This window comes from Anolis sagrei, chromosome 9 (assembly GCF_037176765.1).
Source record: "Anolis sagrei isolate rAnoSag1 chromosome 9, rAnoSag1.mat, whole genome shotgun sequence".
NCBI lineage: Eukaryota > Metazoa > Chordata > Lepidosauria > Squamata > Dactyloidae > Anolis > Anolis sagrei.
The window spans coordinates 11204126-11222057 of NC_090029.1; the positions used below are offsets into that span (position 1 = coordinate 11204126).

General features: G+C 41.6%; 1 protein-coding gene across 2 annotated transcripts in view; it reads left to right on the forward strand.

Moving 5' to 3' along the window:
* Positions 1 to 17932, forward strand: part of SCAPER (S-phase cyclin A associated protein in the ER) — a 247483-nt gene that overhangs the window by 223795 nt on the left and 5756 nt on the right. For both annotated transcript variants that reach the window (XM_067471273.1, XM_067471274.1), the window contains one exon: positions 11252 to 11443. In XM_067471273.1, coding sequence (XP_067327374.1) covers positions 11252 to 11443 — 192 coding nt within the window. The remainder of the gene's footprint in view (positions 1 to 11251; positions 11444 to 17932) is intronic.

Here is a 17932-nt window from a genome sequence, read left to right on the forward strand (position 1 = left end):
GACAGCGATACGGTCACGCAGGTAGGGTGGTCCCAAACCGTTCAGGGCTTTGTAGGTAAGCACCTGCACCTTAAATTGGGCTCGGAAAATAAACGGCAGCCAGTAGAGTCTCCTTTGAAGACGGCCCGGAAGCTCCAACTGGTCCAACGTGCGGCAGCCATGACACTAACAGGAGCGGGACGTAGGGAGCATACAACCCCCCTGCTGTACCAGCTCCACTGGCTGCCGATCTGCTACCGGGCTCAATTCAAGGTGCTGGCATTGGCCTATAAAGCCCTAAACGGTTCCGGGCCAAAATACCTAACTGACCGCCACTCGGCCTATGAGCCCTCGAGGACTTTGAGATCTTCTGGGGAGGCCCTGCTCTCGATTCCACCTGCCTCGCAGGCACGGCTGGTGGGGACGAGAGATAGGGCCTTCTCGGTGGTGGCTCCTCGGCTGTGGTACACCCTTCTCGTGGACATCAGGCTAGCCCCCTCCCTGCTAATATTCCGCAGGAAGCGAAAGACCTGGCTATTTAAGAAGGCATTTGATCAATAGTGCAATTGACCATAGGAATGGAACACCGGAAATGAGATCGGATTGTGGCTTGACGATGAGACGATTCGGAATTGTAGTAGTAAATTTGTTAAGGTGTTTTTATGATTATGATGAATTGTACACTGTTTTGCACTATGCTTTGTAGATTGCACTTGTTTTTTTCATGTTGTACACCGCAATGAGTCGCCCTTGGGGGCTGAGAATTGCGGTATATAAGCGCAGTAAATAAATAAATAAATAAATAATAAATTAAACAGGAGGGTTGACCTCTCTCTGTAATGAGCCCCGGTTAACATCCTGGCTGCTGCCCGTTGGACCAGTTGGAATTTCCGAGCCGTTTTCAAGGGCAGCCCCACGTAGAGCGCGTTGCAGTAATCCAGTCTAGAGGTGACCAAGGCATGGACCACCCCGGCCAGATCAGCCTTAGCGAGGTACGGGCGCAGCTGGCGCACAAGTTATATATTTTGGTGATTATTTTCTTCTCACCAGTTAGTATCTGATGGTACCGGTTACCATCAGAAATACTGTGTTTTCTGATGGTCTTTGGTAACCTGTTTGACACCCTCTCGCAAATCCCACCCTCCAGGTGTCCTGAACCCCAGGTTGAGCAACGCTGTGTTGAATTTAATATTTTATTATTAGAAATAAAGTTTAAAAGAAAGTAAGAGCAAGGGAGACAACATTGAAAGTGGTGGAACATTATGTTTAAAGGAAAGTAGGAAAATTGAAAAAAGAAGAAAAAGAGATGGTGAGAAAAAAATTTAAAAGATAAAAATGGGGAAAAAATTAAAGAATTGTGTTAAGAGGACAATTGTACCATTTAAACCTGCATCCATCGGACAGGTTTGAAACTCTCGAAGTCCTTTATGTGGTTTATTTTCGGGAAGGAAGAAGCCGGCGTGCTTCCGCTCCGCGATGGGACTTCGTCAGCCCAAGTGTGCCTAATGATCGTGTTCCGATTTGTACAATAGGTTTAGAGAGCGTCCGCCGGGGCCTTTGAGATCCATTAGCTTTTTAGCCCTGACATTCCTGCGAGACCTGCATCTGGATGGGGAATAAATAGCTGCAAAAGAACACCGTCAGGTAGAAGGGAGTGTGGGTTTTTTTGCACTTTACTTAACACGGGATTCAACTTTGGCTGCGGAGAATCCATTTCTAGTTCAACGCCCTGTAAGAATTCATAGCATGCATCACATAAGAGTCTCTCCAGAGTGAGCTGTCCTGCCATGTACAAACATCTTCTATGTTTAGTGGCAGCTAATTATTATATTCATATTTTGTGTGTGTATCTTTTGCCTTTCAGTTCATTAAATAGTGTCTGCAAAGTTGTTCTCTATCTACCTATATTGGCTTTGCAAGTACTTTTTGATGAACAAGAAGTCAGAGAACAACCTCTTAAATTTGAATTACCGTATATACTCAGGTATAAGCTAAGTTTTCAGCCCTTTTGTTAGACTGAAAAAGCCCCCCTTGGCATATACTCCAGTCAAAGTTATTTATTATTTTACTCTGCTATTATTATTATTTTCATTGCATTTGTTATTTTACTCTATTTATTAATATTATTATTACATTATTTTACTCTATTGTTATTACATTTATTATTTTAGTGTGTTTATGATTACTATTATATTTATTATTTTACTCTATTATTATTGCATTTATTATTTTACTCTATTATTACATTTACACTATTTTACTCTATTATTACTGTTATTATTACATTTATTATTTTACTCTAGGAATATGGAATAATTGGATGATGAGACTGGATCTTGATTTTAACTATGAGATAATAATGAGATGTTATGATGTTTAATTGATTGTTCTAATTACAACTCCCAAATGTCAAGGTCTATTTCCCCAAACTCCATCTGTATTTATATTTGGGCATATGGAGTATTCGTGCCAAGTTTGGTCCAGATCCCTCATTGTTTGAGTCCTTAGTGCTCTCTAGATGTAGGTGAACTACATCTCCAAAACTCAAGGTCAATGCCCACCAAACCCTTCTAGTGTTTTCTGTTGGTCAGGGGAGTCCTGTGTGCCAGGTTTGCTTCAATTCCATTGTTGGTGGAGTTCAGAATGCTCTTTGATTGTAGGTGAAATATACATCCCACCAACTACAACTCCCAAATGTCAAAATCATAAATTTTTGAGTGATGGTCACTCCTTGCATTGTGAGACGTTTTGTTCCCAAATTTTGTGTGATTTCGTTCATTGGTTCTTTTTTTTTAAGGCACTCATTACGCACAGAGCATTTTTATATATATAGATATGTACTCATTACACACGGAGCATTTTTATATATATAGATATCCCTTTTTTCTCTCTCCTCGAGTCCTCGTATCCCTTACACAGTATCTTGCGTCTCCAAGGATCAATTCTGCAAGTGGTTCATGCCAAAAGGAACTCTGAATAATGGATCAATGCGAGGACTGTTACTCATCAAGATTAATGTGCATTTTTTTTGTATGTATGTGAATAAGCCACGGTGGGTGGGAGGCGTCGCCTTGTGATCGATGGGGAAATAACTTTTCTAATTAAGATCAAATGCTTCTTTGGAAATGGTCTGTTTTCGGCAGCTTGGGGTGGCCGGGATGGATGGGGGAGTGACTCTTGTTTATCCTGGGATGACATGCCACGTAGGAGCAGAATTTACACAGAGAGAGAGGAGGAGAGACTCTTCAAACGGGAGTCATTTAAGCAAATGTCTTTTACGATGGAGATAAGGGAAGGCCGGTGAATACATTGCGCTTCTCTCCAGAATTCTTAAAGGGATTTTCATACAATTATGCTCAAGTTTTGCTTTTGGTCAGATCTTGATGGGCAGGAAAGCATTTTTCGGGCGTATCAATCATAGAATTGTTGAGTTGGAAGAGACCTCATGGGCCATGCAGTCCAACCCCATTCTGCCAAAAAGCAGGAAAATCGTGTTCAAAGCACCCCCAACAGATGGCCATCCATCCTCTGTTTAAAAGCCTCCATAGAAGGAGCCTCCACCACACTTTGGGGCAGAGGGTTCCACTGATTAACAGCTTTCACAGTCAGGAAGTTCTTCCTCATGTTCAGGTGGAATCTCCTTTCTTGTAGTTTGAAGCCGGAAGACCCAAAGTTGAATACTGGTGGGGTTGAGGGGGGATCATTTTTGTTATTTGGGAGTTGTAGTTGCTGGGATTTATAGTTCACCTACAATCAAAGAATGCTCAGAACTCCACCAACCATAAAATTGAACCAAACTTGGCACAAAACGTCTCACAACACAAGGAGTGAACATCACTCAAAAATTTATGATGTTGACATTTGGGAGTTGTAGTTGGTGGGATTTATATTTCACCTACAATCAAAGAGCGTTCTGAACTCAACCAACAATGGAATTGAACCAAACTTGGCACACAAGACTCCCCTTACCAACAGAAAACACTAGAAGCATTTGGTGGGCATTGACCTTTGGTTTTAGAGTTGTAGTCCACCTATATCCAGAGAGCACTGTGGACTCAAACCATGATAGATCTGAACCAAACATGGCACGAATTCTCTATATGCCCAAATGTGGCGGAGTTTGGGGAAAATAGACCTTGACATTTGTGAGTTGTAGTTGCTGGGATTTATAGTTTACATACAATCAAAGAGCATTCTGAACCCCACCAACAACATAATTGGGCCAAACTTCCCACACAGAACCCCCATGACCAACAGAAAACATATTATTTTCTGTTGGTCTTTGGGGACCCCTCTGACACCCCCTCACGACCCCCCAGGAGTCCCGACCCCCAGATTGAGAAACACTGTCTTAGGCCAAGGTCATCAGCATATATAAAGTCCTTTGTGAGTGGCGGCTCTGACCGATCCTTGGTAAAGATGTCGGTGCAAGAAAGCTGCCTTGGGGTAAATCATTATTTTGCCCCTCCATCTACTTTTCCTGCCTTGTAACTCCACATAGAAGTTGCGGTTTTCTAGGAGGATCTGGGCAGTTTTTGAGGAAAAGTACTAAAAATGTGTGTACACATATCGCAAGAAAATAATAATAAAAGTAATGAAATGTGTATCAGGATCTATAAGCTATGTTCATTGCATACAGTTACAGCACCGCCTTGAATCAGGATAATGTTAGACACTAGGCATGTGCAATCCATGGTTCTAAATGGTTCTAAAGTACTTACAAAACTAGGGTGTTTTGCTTCTAAAGTTTGGGTGGTGAAAATTTCAGAACCCTAACCAAACTTTCAAAATTTCACCACTGTTAGCTCACCAAATTTCAGAACATTTAACTTATCCACCGATTTTTGGTGAATTTTCAAAGATTTTATAAAACATCTTTTTAATAATAAAGAAAATCTGTTCCTAGTTTGAAAGCATTATTTCCTCTTTCATTGTGTGGTCTTTACTCCACAAACTTTATTTTTGAGGCAGAAACTTTGTTAAATTGGTGGAGACTCAACAAACCAAAATGTGGTATAGGGCGATGTCCCTTGCACAAAGACAACTTTTTTGCAGTGTAATAAACTTTTGCCGTGTTTTTATGACTGAACCAATTAGGAACTGCTATTTATAATGAAATTTTGAAGTGTTGTTAGAGTTCTGTTATTTTCACTACCAGAACCAATTCAAAACTATATTTATAATGAAATTTTGAAGTTTTGCTAGAGTTCTGTTATTTTCACCACCAGAACCAATTAGGAACTGCTATTTATAATGAAATTTTGAAGTTTTGTTAGAGTTCTGTTATTTTCACCACCAGAACCATTTAGGAACTGCTATTTATAAGGAAATTTTGAAGTTTTGTTAGAGTTCTGTTATTTTCACCACCAGAACCAATTATGAACTGCTGTTTATAATGAAATTTTGAAGTTTTGTTAGAGTTCTGTTATTTACACCACCAGAACCAATTAAGAACTGCTATTTATAAGGACATTTTGAAAGGTTTGTTAGAGTTCTGTTATTTTCACCACCAGAACCAATTAGGAACTGCTATTTATGATGAAATGTTGAAGTTTTGTTAGAGTTCTGTTATTTTCACCACCAGAACCATTTAGGAACTGCTATTTATGATGAAATGTTGAAAGTTTTGTTAGAGTTCTGTTATTTTCACCACCAGAACCAATTAGGAACTGTATTTATAATGAAATTTTGAAGTTTTGTTTGAGTTCTGTTATTTTCACCACCAGAACCAATTAGGAACTGCTATTTATAATGAAATTTTGAAAGTTTTGTTCGAGTTCTGTTATTTTCACCACCAGAACCAATTAAGAACTGCTATTTATAATGAAATTTTGAAAGTTTTGTTAGAGTTCTGTTATTGTCACCACCAAAACTCTAGTTTTGTAAGTACTTTAGAACCATTTAGAATCATGGATTGCACATGTCTGTTAGACACAGTTTTTAATCATTCGCGAATAAGTAACATGTCATCCCCCCCCCCCCCCCGTTAAATATATATAAAACTACTGCTGAAATTATTTTTAAAAGCGAACTAAATGGATCAAAACACACTCTCAAGGCTAAGTGCATTGGCAGCTCTAATCATAGGCCTTTTTGTGGGAGGGTCACTCGAGATGTCAGAAACGAGGAGGAGGGCAACGTCTGGTCCCCGCTCGCATATTTGCCCGTCTTTAAAATTCCATTTGGATTTAGAAGAATTAAGGGGTTCCTATCTGCATTCACCGAAAGGTTTTCAATTTCGTTTTGGCTATTGAACTAAAAAATGCCAACTATTACTGTGTTGATCTTGTTCTTGACCTGAGCTGCATTATGAACTGAGAATGTGTTCTTAGCGAATTGTTAAAAGTCCTTTGAAAACCTGTAAATCCCTGTAATTTATGTTCCTGTGGCCTCTGCCACTTTTTTCCCGTATAGGTTTTTTTTTCAGAGCCTTCTGGTTTTAATTTGAGTGCAGTCTTGTCCAGGTCTGTCTACCTGCAAAATGCGGCGGGGTTTCTTTTTCCTCCAAAGCACAACAGACAATTACAACCTTTGGGTTTTACGGAGGGCCTAAACATAGGGCGGCACCTTCTGAAATTGGCATCAGGTCTTATTAATATTGCTAACTGTACCCGCCACGCATTGCTGTGGCCAACCTTCCCTCCCTCTTTCTCTCCTTTCTTTCTCTCCTCCCTTCCTTCCCTTTTTTCTTTCATTCTCTCCTTCCTTTCTTCTCTTCCTCTTCCCTTCCTTCCCCCCTTTTCTTTCCCTCCCTTTTTCTCTCCTTTCTTCCTTCCTTCCTTCCGTTCTTTTTTCCTTCCTTCTCTCTTTCCTTCTTTCCTTTTTTCTTTCTTTCCTTCCTTCCTTTTTTCCCTCTTCCCTTCCTTCTCCCCTTTTCTTTCCCTCTTTCTCTCCTTTCTTTCGTTCGTTCGTTCTTTTTTCTTTCCTTCTCTCCATCCTTCTTTCTTTCCTTTTTTCTTTCCTTCTTTCCTTCCTTCCTTTTTTTCCTCTTCCCTTCCCCTTTTCTTTCCCTCTTTCTCTCCTTTCTTTCATTCATTTGTTCTTTTTTCTTTCCTTCTCTCCATCCTTCTTTCTTTCTTTCCTTTTTTTTCTTTCCTTCTCTCCTTCCTTCCTTTTTTTCCTCTTCCCTTCCTTCCCCCCTTTTCTTTCCCTCTTTCTCTCCTTTCTTTCGTTTGTTCTTTTTTTCATTCCTTCTCTCCATCCTTCTTTCTTTCCTTTTTTTCTTTCCTTCTCTCCTTCCTTCCTTTTTTCCCTCTTCCCTTCCTTCCCCCCTTTTCTTTCCCTCTTTCTCTCCTTTCTTTCGTTCGTTCTTTTTTTCTTTCCTTCTCTCCATCCTTCTTTCTTTCCTTTTTTCTTTCCTTCTCTCCCTCCTTCCTTTTTTTCCTCTTCCCTTCCTTCCCCCCTTTTCTTTCCCTCCCTCTTTCTCTCCTTTCTTTCGTTCTTTTTTCCTTCCTTTTTTCTTTCCTTCTTTCCTTCCTTCCTTCTCTTCCTCTTTCCTTCTTCCCTTCCTCCCCCCTTTCCTTTCCTCTTTCTCCTATTTCTTCATTCTCTACCTATTCTTGGACTGCAACTCCCAGCAGTCCTCTTGATCCGTCTATCCGCCTACCTACCTATCTCTATCCAATCTCTCTATCTGGAGAATTGCTAGGATTTGCAGTCCAGGAATAGGAAATTGGAAATATGCAGGGATTGGGATGCTCTCAAGAAGAAATCTTGCAGCTTGGAAGCAGTGCATTTGGATCATCCTCTTCTCCTAAAGGGCCTGGTTTAGGGGATGCTGGCAACTATAATCCAGAAGAGAGTGTGGATATGCTATTGTGTGATTTTGTTTGCCAGGGGGGGTCGTTTTGCACATACGTTGTAATGTAATTTTGTTTATTGGCTTTTAAGTCCCTTCCACTGTGTTTTTCAATGTTTTTCTGAGTGATGGTCACTCATTGGCCTGATAGGTGTCTTGTGTCCAAATTTGGTGTCAATTCGTCCAGTGGTTTTTGAGTTACCTTAATCCTACAAACAAACATTACATTTTTATTTATATAGATTAGCTGTACCCGCCACGCGTTGTTGTGACCAACCTTCCCTCCCTCTTTCTCACCTTTCTTTCTTTCCTTCCTTCCCTCCCTCTTTCCTTCCTTCCCTTTTTCTTTCCTTTCTTCTTTCTTCCTTCTCTACCTATTTTTTCCTCGCTTCCTTTGCTCTTTGGTTCCATCTTTCCTTGTCTCCTTCCTTCCCTCCCTCTTTCTCTTTTTCGTTCCTTCTCTCGATCCTTCCCTCTCTCTTTCCTTCCTTCCCTTTTTCTTTCCTTTCTTCTTTCTTCCTTCTCTACCTATTTTTCCTTGCTTCCTTTGGTCTTTTGTTACATCTTTCCTTGTCTCCTTCCTTCCTTCCCTCCCTCTTTCTCTCTTTCGTTCCTTTTCTCCTTCCTTCCCTCTCTCTTTCCTTCCTTCTTTCACTTTTTTATTTCTTTCTCTCTTACCTTCCTTCTCTACCTTTCTTTCTTTCTTTCTTTCCTTCCTCCTCTCCTTCCCTCCTTCTTTCCCTCTTTCACTCCCTCCTTCTCTCCTTCCTTCCTTCCTTCCTTCCTTCCTTCCCTTTTTCTTTCTTTTCCCCCTTCTGTATCTCTTTTCTTCCTTCCCTTCCCCTTTTCCTTCTCTCCTTTCTTCCTTCTCTACCTCTTTCTTTCCTTCGCTCTTTGCTTCTCTCCCTCTTTCTCTCCTTCCTTCCTTCCTTCCTTCCTTCCTTCCTTCCCCCTTTCTGTGTATATGCTTTTGTGTGCATTTATGTGGGTTTATATTTGTGTATATGTGTATATATGTTTGTTTGTGTACATATGTGGTTTTGCGCATGCGTTGTAATTGCTTTTTTTGGTTTTTGGCTTTTTAAGTCCCTTCCACTGTGCTTTTCAGTTTTTATGAGTGATGGTCATTCATTGGCCTGAGAGGTGTATTGTGTCCAAATTTGATGTCAATTCGTCCAGTGGTTTTTGAGTTATGTTAATCCCACAAACAGACATGGCATTTTTATTTATATAAATGACTGTTGCCTCTTAAGCGATCCATTGTCAGCCGTTATTGCAAAGACTTCATGGGATGGGCGAGTAATTTAAGAGAGTTCAATTTGGAAGATATTATCACTGCGTTGCTCTGCGTTTTGAGATATACGCCCTTAGAAATGCGCCTTGCTTGCATGACAACCATCCCATTTATCTAAGCAATTCCCCTTTTAGAAAGTCAAGGGCACTGATAGAAATCTCGAGGAAAAGAACCAACGGGACGGTAATGCTGCATAAAATTCCCAGCCACTGTCTTGAATTTTTGTTTGAATATCCAGAGAGGCAACATCTCCGGTAAAACCCATTTTTCCAACCTTTCATCCCATCCCCAATTTCTTTCACTTCTCTTCAGACCCTATTCCGTCTCCTTCTGCATCATCCTAACTTACTTATCTCTTACTAGCCATCCCCTGCCACGCGTTGCTGTCGCCCAGGCTGTGTATATGTGTTTTGTGTGTGTATATATGTGATTTTGCGCATATGTTGTAATGTATTTTTTTTGGTGTTTTAAGCCTCTTCCGATGCGTTTTTCCGTGTTTTTGTGAGTGATGGTCACTAATTGGCCTGATCGGTTTATTGTGTCCAAATTTCGTGTCAATTTGTCCAGTATTTTTTTTTTGAGTTATGATAATCCCACAAACGAACATTACATTTTTGTTTATATCGATATAGATGCACTAGCTGTACCCACCACGCATTGCTGTGGCCAACCTTCCCTCCCTCTTTCTCTCCTTCCTTCCTTCCCTTTTCTTCCTTCTCTCCTTCTTTACTTCTCTACATCTTTCCTTCCTCCCTTTTTCTTTTCCTTCCTTTTCTCTCATTTCTTCCTTCTTTGCCTCTTTCCTTCCTTCCTTCGCTTTTTGCTTCCATCCTTTCTTCTGTCTTCCCTTCCCTCCCTCTTTCTCTCCTTTCTTGCTTCTCTATCTACCTCTTCCCCTCCTTCCTTCCCTCCCTTTCTCTCCTTTCTTCCTTCTCTATCTACCTCTTTTCCTCCTTCTTTCCCTCCCTCTTTATCTCCTTCCTTCTCTATCTACCTCTTCCCCTCCTTCCCTCTCTCCCTCTTTCTCTCTTCCTTCTCTCTCTTTCCCTCCTTCCCTCCCTCTTTCTCTCCTTTCTTCCTTCTCTATCTACCTCTTTCCCTCCTTCCTTCCCTCCCTCTTTCTCTCCTTTCTTTCTTCTCTAACTCTTTCCCTCCTTCCTTCAGTCCCTCTTTCTCTCCTTTCTTCCTTCTCTATCTACCTCTTTCCCTCCTTCCTTCACTCCCTCTTTCTCCTTTCTTTCTTCTTTATCTAACTCTTTCCCTCCTTCCTTCACTTTCTCTTTCTCTCCTTTCTTCCTTATCTATCTACCTCTTTCCCTCCTTCCTTCACTCCCTCTTTCCTTCCTTTCCTTTTTTATTTTCTTCTTTTCTTCCTCCCTTCTCTATCTTTCTTTCCTCCCCCTTTTTCTTTTCTTCTCTACCTCTCTCCTTCCTTCCTTTACTTTTTGCTTCCATCCTTCCTTCTCTCTTTTCTTCTTTCCTTCCCTCCCTCTTTCTCTCCTTCTTTCCTTCCTTTCCTTTTTTCTTTCCTTCTCTCCTTCCTTCCCTCTCTCTCTTTCTTTCTTTCTTTCTTTCTTTTTCCCCTTCCTCCTTCTCTCCCTCTTAATTCCCTTTTTTCTGTATATCATTTAGCTTTTTTCATCATTTAACTTTTGGGGTATTTTAAGTGTCTTCCACTGTATTTTTCAGTGATTTTATGAGTGATAGTCACTCGTTGGTCTGTTAGGTGTGTAGTGTCCAAATTTCGTGTCATTTCGTCCAGTGATTTTTGAGTTCTGTTAATCCCACAAACGAACATTACGTTTTTATTTATATAGATTGAAGCTCCGTAAGACCTTCCTTGTACCAACACATTTGCTCCTGTTGTGCATTTGCAGAAATTCCAAGCCTATTTGTGTTTTAAATCTACTTTTTAGTTTAGCTTTGTTTTTAATAATTAGCATCCATACACAGCACTTTTGTCCCACATGGGGCGGCATCTTTGAATCGCAGGTGAGTCTTAATGCATTTTTGGTGGTGGACGTACTGAAATTAGTGCGCTCCTTACAACCAGCGGTGTCTTCAACATTATGCGGACCAGTCTATCCATCTCATTGTTTTACACTTGTGGTTCTTGTTGCAGTAGATCCGGGGCATCTGCTGCCTTTGCACCGCTAACGTCCCGTCTACGTGTATTCCAGGTGATCGTTCAGTCCGGCCGCCATCCGACGGTGCTGCAGAAGCTGTGCCAGCTGCCCTTCCAGTACTTCAGTGACCCTCGCCTCATCAAAGTCCTCTTCCCGACCCTTATTGCCGCTTGTTACAACAACCCCCAGAACAAGATCATCCTGGAGCAGGAGATGAGCTGCGTCTTGCTCGCTACCTTCATTCAGGTACGTCAACAGTTGATCCGCACCCTAAACTAGGCATGGGCCAACTTTGGCCCTCCCTCCAAGTGTTTTGGATTTCAACTCCCACAATTCCTAACAGCCGGTAGGCTGTTAGGAATTGTGGGAGTTGAAGTCCAAAACACCTGGAGGGATGAAGTAGCTTCCTGTATAAATATTGCTTGGATGAAGCGTCGGCGGCATATTTGCGTTTTTGTATATCTTAAAATTATATTGAAATGCATTTAATGTAAACCACTTTAAGTCTCCTTTGTGGAGAGAAAAAGTGGCATATGGATAAACATTATTATTATTATTATTATTATTGTGACACAAAAAGACAGTATGTCACAGCAAATGAGATCTGTATGCTGGATTTCGTATCACAAAATCACAAGTCAAACACTTCCCAAGCATCTAGGACTGTGTGATTTTATTATTATTATTATTATTATTATTGTGACAAAAACACAGTATGTCACAGCAAATGAGATCTGTATGCTGGATTCCGTATCACAAAATCACAAGTCGAACACTTCCCAAGTGTCTAGGACTGTGTAATTTTATTATTATTATTATTATTATTATTATTATTATTATATAAAGACACAGTATGTCACAGCAAATGAGATCTGTATACTGGGTTCCATATAACAAAATCACAAGTCGAACACCTCCCAAGCGTTTAGGACTGTGTGATGTGTTATTATTATTATTATTATTATTATTATTATTATTATGACACAAAAAGACAGTATGTCACAACAAATGACATCTGTATGTGGGATACCATATCACAAAATCACAAGTCGAACACTTCCCAAGCGTGTAGGACTGTGTAGTGTATTATTATTATTATTATTATTATTATTATTATTATTATTATTGTGACAAAAACACAGTATGTCACAGCAAATGAGATCTGTATGCTGGATTCCGTATCACAAAATCACAAGTCGAACATTTCCCAAGTGTCTAGGACTGTGTAATTTTATTATTATTATTATTATTATTATTATTATTATTATTATTATTATATAAAGACACAGTATGTCACAGCAAATGAGATCTGTATACTGGATTCCGTATCACAAAATCACAAGTCAAACACCTCCCAAGCATCTAGGACTGTGTGATGTATTGTTACGCCAAACTCCTCTGGGACTTCCGGATTCAGACAGACAGAGTTTTGGAGCACAAGACTCCTGACCTCACGATTGTCAATGTCGCAATCCCAGGTGACAGCAGGATTAAAGAGAAACGACTGGAATAGCTGACACGATACGAGGATTTAAAGATCCAACTGCAAAGACTGTGGCACAAACCAGTCAAGGTGGTCCCAGTGGTGATCGGCACACTGGGTGCAGTGCCTCAAGATCTTGGCCTGCACTTAAACACAATCAGCACTGACAAAATTACCACCGGTCTGCTGCAGAAGGCCACCTTACTGGGATCTGCATGCATTATTCACCAATACATCACACAGTCCTAGACACTTGGGAAGTGTCGGATGTGTGATCCAATACAACAGCCAGCAGAGTTTTGCTGTGGACTCATCATGTTGTGTTTCTAATAATAATAATAATAATAATAATAATAATAATAATATCTCATTTGCTGTGACATACTGTGTTTTTGTATCAGTAAAATAATAATGATAATATGTTTCAAATAATAATAATAATAATAATAATAAACTTGGCACATAGAACTCCCATGACCAACAGAAAATACTGGAAGGGTTTGGTGGGCATTGATCTTAAGCATTGAAGTTGTAGTTCACCTACATCCAAACAGCAAATAATGATAGATCTGGACCAAACTTGGCACAAATACTCAATACGTCCAAATGTGGACACGGGTGGAGTTTGGGGGAAATAGATCTTGACATTTGGGAGTTGAAGATGCTGGGATTTATAGTTCACCTACAATCAAAGAACATTCTGAACTCCACCAACGATGGAATTGATCCAAACTTGCACACAGGACTCCCATGACCAAGAGAAAATACTGGAAGGGTTTGGTGGGGATTGACCTTGAGTTTGGAAGTTGTAGTTCACCTACATCCAGAGAGCATTGTGGACTCAAACAATGATGGATCTGGACCACATTTTCCACGGATACTATATATGCCCAAATGTGAACACTGGTGGAGTTTGGAGAAAATAGATCTTGACATTTGGGAGTTGTGGTTGCTGGGATTTATAGTGCACCTATAATCAAAGAGCTTAAGTGGCTGGGGGAAAAGGAAGAGGCCTGGGGCTGTTAAGAATTGTGGGAGTCAAAGTCCAAAACACCTGGAGGGATGAAGTAGCTTCCTGTATAAATATTGCTTGGATGATCGAGGAAATATTGAGGAAATATTGCTTTTATTCTAGCGGGATTGAAGTATTTTCAAGATAGTCATATCCATGAAAACAGAGGGTAGGAAGATAAATATGAATTCATGCTGAAAAAATGTGTTGACTGTAATCTATATTGAAAGAGAGAAAAGATACAATTCTCAAGAAGCAAAGTGTGTGTGTGTGTGTATCGATCGATGGATCGATAGATAGATGCACACACACACAAGAATTTAACCCATTGTGCCACCGGAGGCTCCGCATAGTGTAATACATTATTATTATTATTATTATTATTATTATTATTATTATTATTATGCGATTCTCAAGAAGCAAAGTGTGTGTGTGTGTGTGTGTGTGTGTGTGTGTGTGTGTGTGTGTGTGTACACACACACACACACAATAATTTAACCCATTTTGCCACCCAGAGCTCCTCTTATGTTGTTTATTTTCCCTGGGAAAGCCATTGACATTCAGCTGTTGGATTGGAAACGTCCAGCAAAAATCAAGCCGTGCTTAAATTTACTAAACGTTAATGTAGGTTTTGGTTTCTGGTTCACTGAAACGGAGCCAACTCAGCAGCCTGAAGATAGTCTTGTTTTCCTCAGGGTTGGGGAAACCGTTTAGCCATCCCATTAAAATATGGGGGGAAACCGAATGTAATAATATTAAGCAAACAAACAACCCGGCAAGGATTCCTTCCTCTCTGGTGCAGATCATGCGAAATGCAAACCAGGCTCCCATGCGGTCTGGAGTCTCCGCTTGCTGTCCTGGAGAGACAAGATCTGGGTGACTTCCCCGGGCAAATCTCCCCTTCGGTTCCCAGCGAGAGTCTCTTTCTCTGGTGGGAGAATGAATGGGAGAGATCTGACCCCAGGATTGGAACATAAATGTTTACCATATGGAAGGACTGGGGAGGGGGTCTGGTTGCATGCATTCGGGGACGTATTAAAACGGCACCGCAGCACCGAAAAAGACGAAACGTCTTCTTGCTTTCAGAGCAAAACAAAGGACGGAATTGTTTCTTGCCCTCGGATGTTGTTCAAAAAGTTTTTTTTCCCCCACCTTCAGTGTTGTTATTTTCTGTTAAAGAAGGAAATATATTGCTTTAGCAAGAATTTTTGGGGGCAGGTTTATTTTATTATTATTATTATTATTATTATTATTATTATTATTGAACTTTATTTGTACCCCGCTAGCATCTCCCGAAGGATTCGATGCGACTTACACAGGCCGAGGCCTCAACACACAACACAACAATACAATCTAAGCAAATCAAACAATTAAAAACAGAATAAAGCAAAATAAACAACAGGCACAATACAATAAACACAATTATTCTGCCGATATGACAGAACAGACTTTAACATTGGGGAGTTGTAGTTGCTGGGATTTATAGTTCACCTACAACAGTGGTTCCCAACCTTCCTAATGCCACGACCCCTTAATACGCTTCCTCGTGTTATGGTGACCCCCAACCATAAAATTAGTTTCATTGCTACTTCATAATTGTCATTTTACTGCTGTTATGAATAGTAATGTAAATATCCGATGAGCCCCCGGTGGCGCAGTGGGTTAAACCCCTGTGCCGGCAGGACTGAAGACCCGACAGGTCGCAGGTTCGAATCCGGGGAGAGGTGGATGAGCTCCCTCTATCAGCTCCAGCTCCTCATGCGGGGACATGAGAGAAACCTCCCACAAGGATGATAAAAACATCAAATCATCCGGCCGTCCCCTGGGCAATGTCCTTGCAGACGGCCTATTCTCTCACAACAGAAGTGACTTGCAGCTTCTCAAGTCACACCTGACACGACCAAAAAAAATATCCGATATGCATGATGTATTTTCATACACTGGACCAAATTTGGCACAAAGACCCAATACACCTAAATTTAAATACTGGTGGGATTGGGGGAGGGTATTGATTTTGTCCTGTGGGAGTTGTAGTTGCTGGGATTTATAGTTAACCTACAATCAAAGAGCGTTCTGAACTCCACCAATGATGGAATTGAATCAAACTTGGCACACTGAACTCCCATGACCAACAGAAAATATTGGAAGGGTTTGGTGGCATTGACCTTGAATTTTTGGAGTTGTAGTTCACCTAAATCCAGAGAGCACTGTGGACTCAAACAATGATGGATCTGGACCAAACTTGGCACGAATTCTCAATATGCCCAAATGTAAACACTAGTGGGGTTTGGGGAAAATATACCGTGACATTTGGGAGTTGTAGTTGCTGGGACTTATAGTTCACATACAATCAAAGAGCATTTTGAACCCTACCAACGATTGAATTGGGCCAAACTTCTCACACAGAACCTCCATGACCAACAGAAAATACTGTGTTTTCTTGTGGTCTTTGGTGACCCCTCTGACACCCCCTCGCAATCCCTCCAGGGATCCTGACCCCCAGGTTGAGAAACACTGACCTACAATCAAAGAGCATTCTGAACCCCACCAACGATAGAATTGGGCCAGTTGGTGCTTGGATTTCACAGTGCTCTCTGGATGTAGGTGAACTACAACTCCCCCAAATTAAGGTGACTTTTCCCCAAAGACCTCCAGTATTTTTTACTGGTCATGGGGACTCTGGGTGCCAAATTAGGTCCAATCCCCTCTTTGGTGGATCAGAGTTCTCCTTGATTGCAGGTGAACTATACATCCCAGTACCTACAACTCCAAAATGTCCAGACCAAATCTCCTCGAAAACCACCAGTATTCAAATTTGGATATATCGGGTATGCATGCCAAATTTGGTCCAGATCCATCATTGTTTGGGTTCATAATGTGTTCTGGATGTAGGTGAACTACAACTCTTATAAATCCCTTCAAAGACCTCCAGTATTTTTTGTTGGTCATGGGGGCTCTGTGTGCCAACTTTTTTCCAGGTCCATCATTGGTGGGGTTCAGAGTGCTCTTAGGTTGCAGGTGAACTATACATCCCAGGACCTAGGTAAAGGTAAAGGTAGTCCCCTGACATTAAGTCCAGTCATGTCTGACTCTGGGGTGTGGTGCTCATCTCCATTTCTAAGCCGAAGAGCCAGCGTTGTCCATAGACACCTCCAAGGTCATGTGGCCGGCATGACTGCATGGAGCGCTGTTACCTTCCCGCCGGAGCGGTACCTATTGATCTACTCACATTTGCATGTTTTCGAACTGCTAGGTTGGCAGAAGCTAGGGCTGACAGCAGAAGCTCATGCCGCTCTCCCACAACTCCTATAAATCATGGTGAATTCTCCCCAAAGCTCTATACTACGTTCAGTTGCTCATCAGTTCCTCTGTTTGCTGTGTGCCATAGAAAAGAATAGGAAAAGGTTAAGGGAGAGGCAGTGGACCGGGTCATGCCAATTCCACACCAATTGAGAGAGTCAGGAACACAGGGATGTCTCTGGATGTCAGATTTTGTTCTTCTTTATGCAGTAATCTGCGAATAATCAACTGCAAATGCTTCGCCTGTGAAAGTGAAGGGATGACAACATAAGAGTCCTGTGGGTCCTGTCCCACAAACAAAGATGAATGTATGATCATTCTGTATTAAGAAGCATCGTATTATTGTCCAACTGTGTTTGACATCCGCTCGTGGCTCTTACCTTAAAGTCATCTAGATCAGTGCAAATCTCTAGTTTTCTCTTCCAATCCGAGAGCCAAGCTCTAGTTTTCCTATTGTGTGGTGGAGCCGGGGAGGCTGCTTACGGTAGGCCCCCGGGAAGCTCAGCCGCAGAGGCAGCGTTTGCGTCTCAGGCTCTCCTTCCTTCTGTGGAGGGCAGTTGAGGGCCTTGGCTGCCCGGCTCTCTCCTGAGCGATGCATCCTCGGCACCCCGAGGATTTCGATGGCCTGGGCTTCCGGGGCAGCCAGGAGGAGCTGGGTCACTCGGTCAGCACCCTGCCCAACATCCCCGGGAGCCGCAACCTCCACTGGGGCGAGAAGACCCCACAGCTTGTGGCCGGGACCCCACTGGCCGCCTCCGCCAGAGGACCCCTCTGGCTCTGGCGGAGGGCCTGGCACCAGTTCCAAACAGTTGAATTGGTTTACAGGCTTTGGAATTGGTCTGGCAAGTTTGTTTACAGAGAATGACAAGACAAGACAGAGGTACTCCTGGTCAGTCGCAAGGCCGAGCAGGGTATAGGGTTACAGCCTGTGCTGGATGGG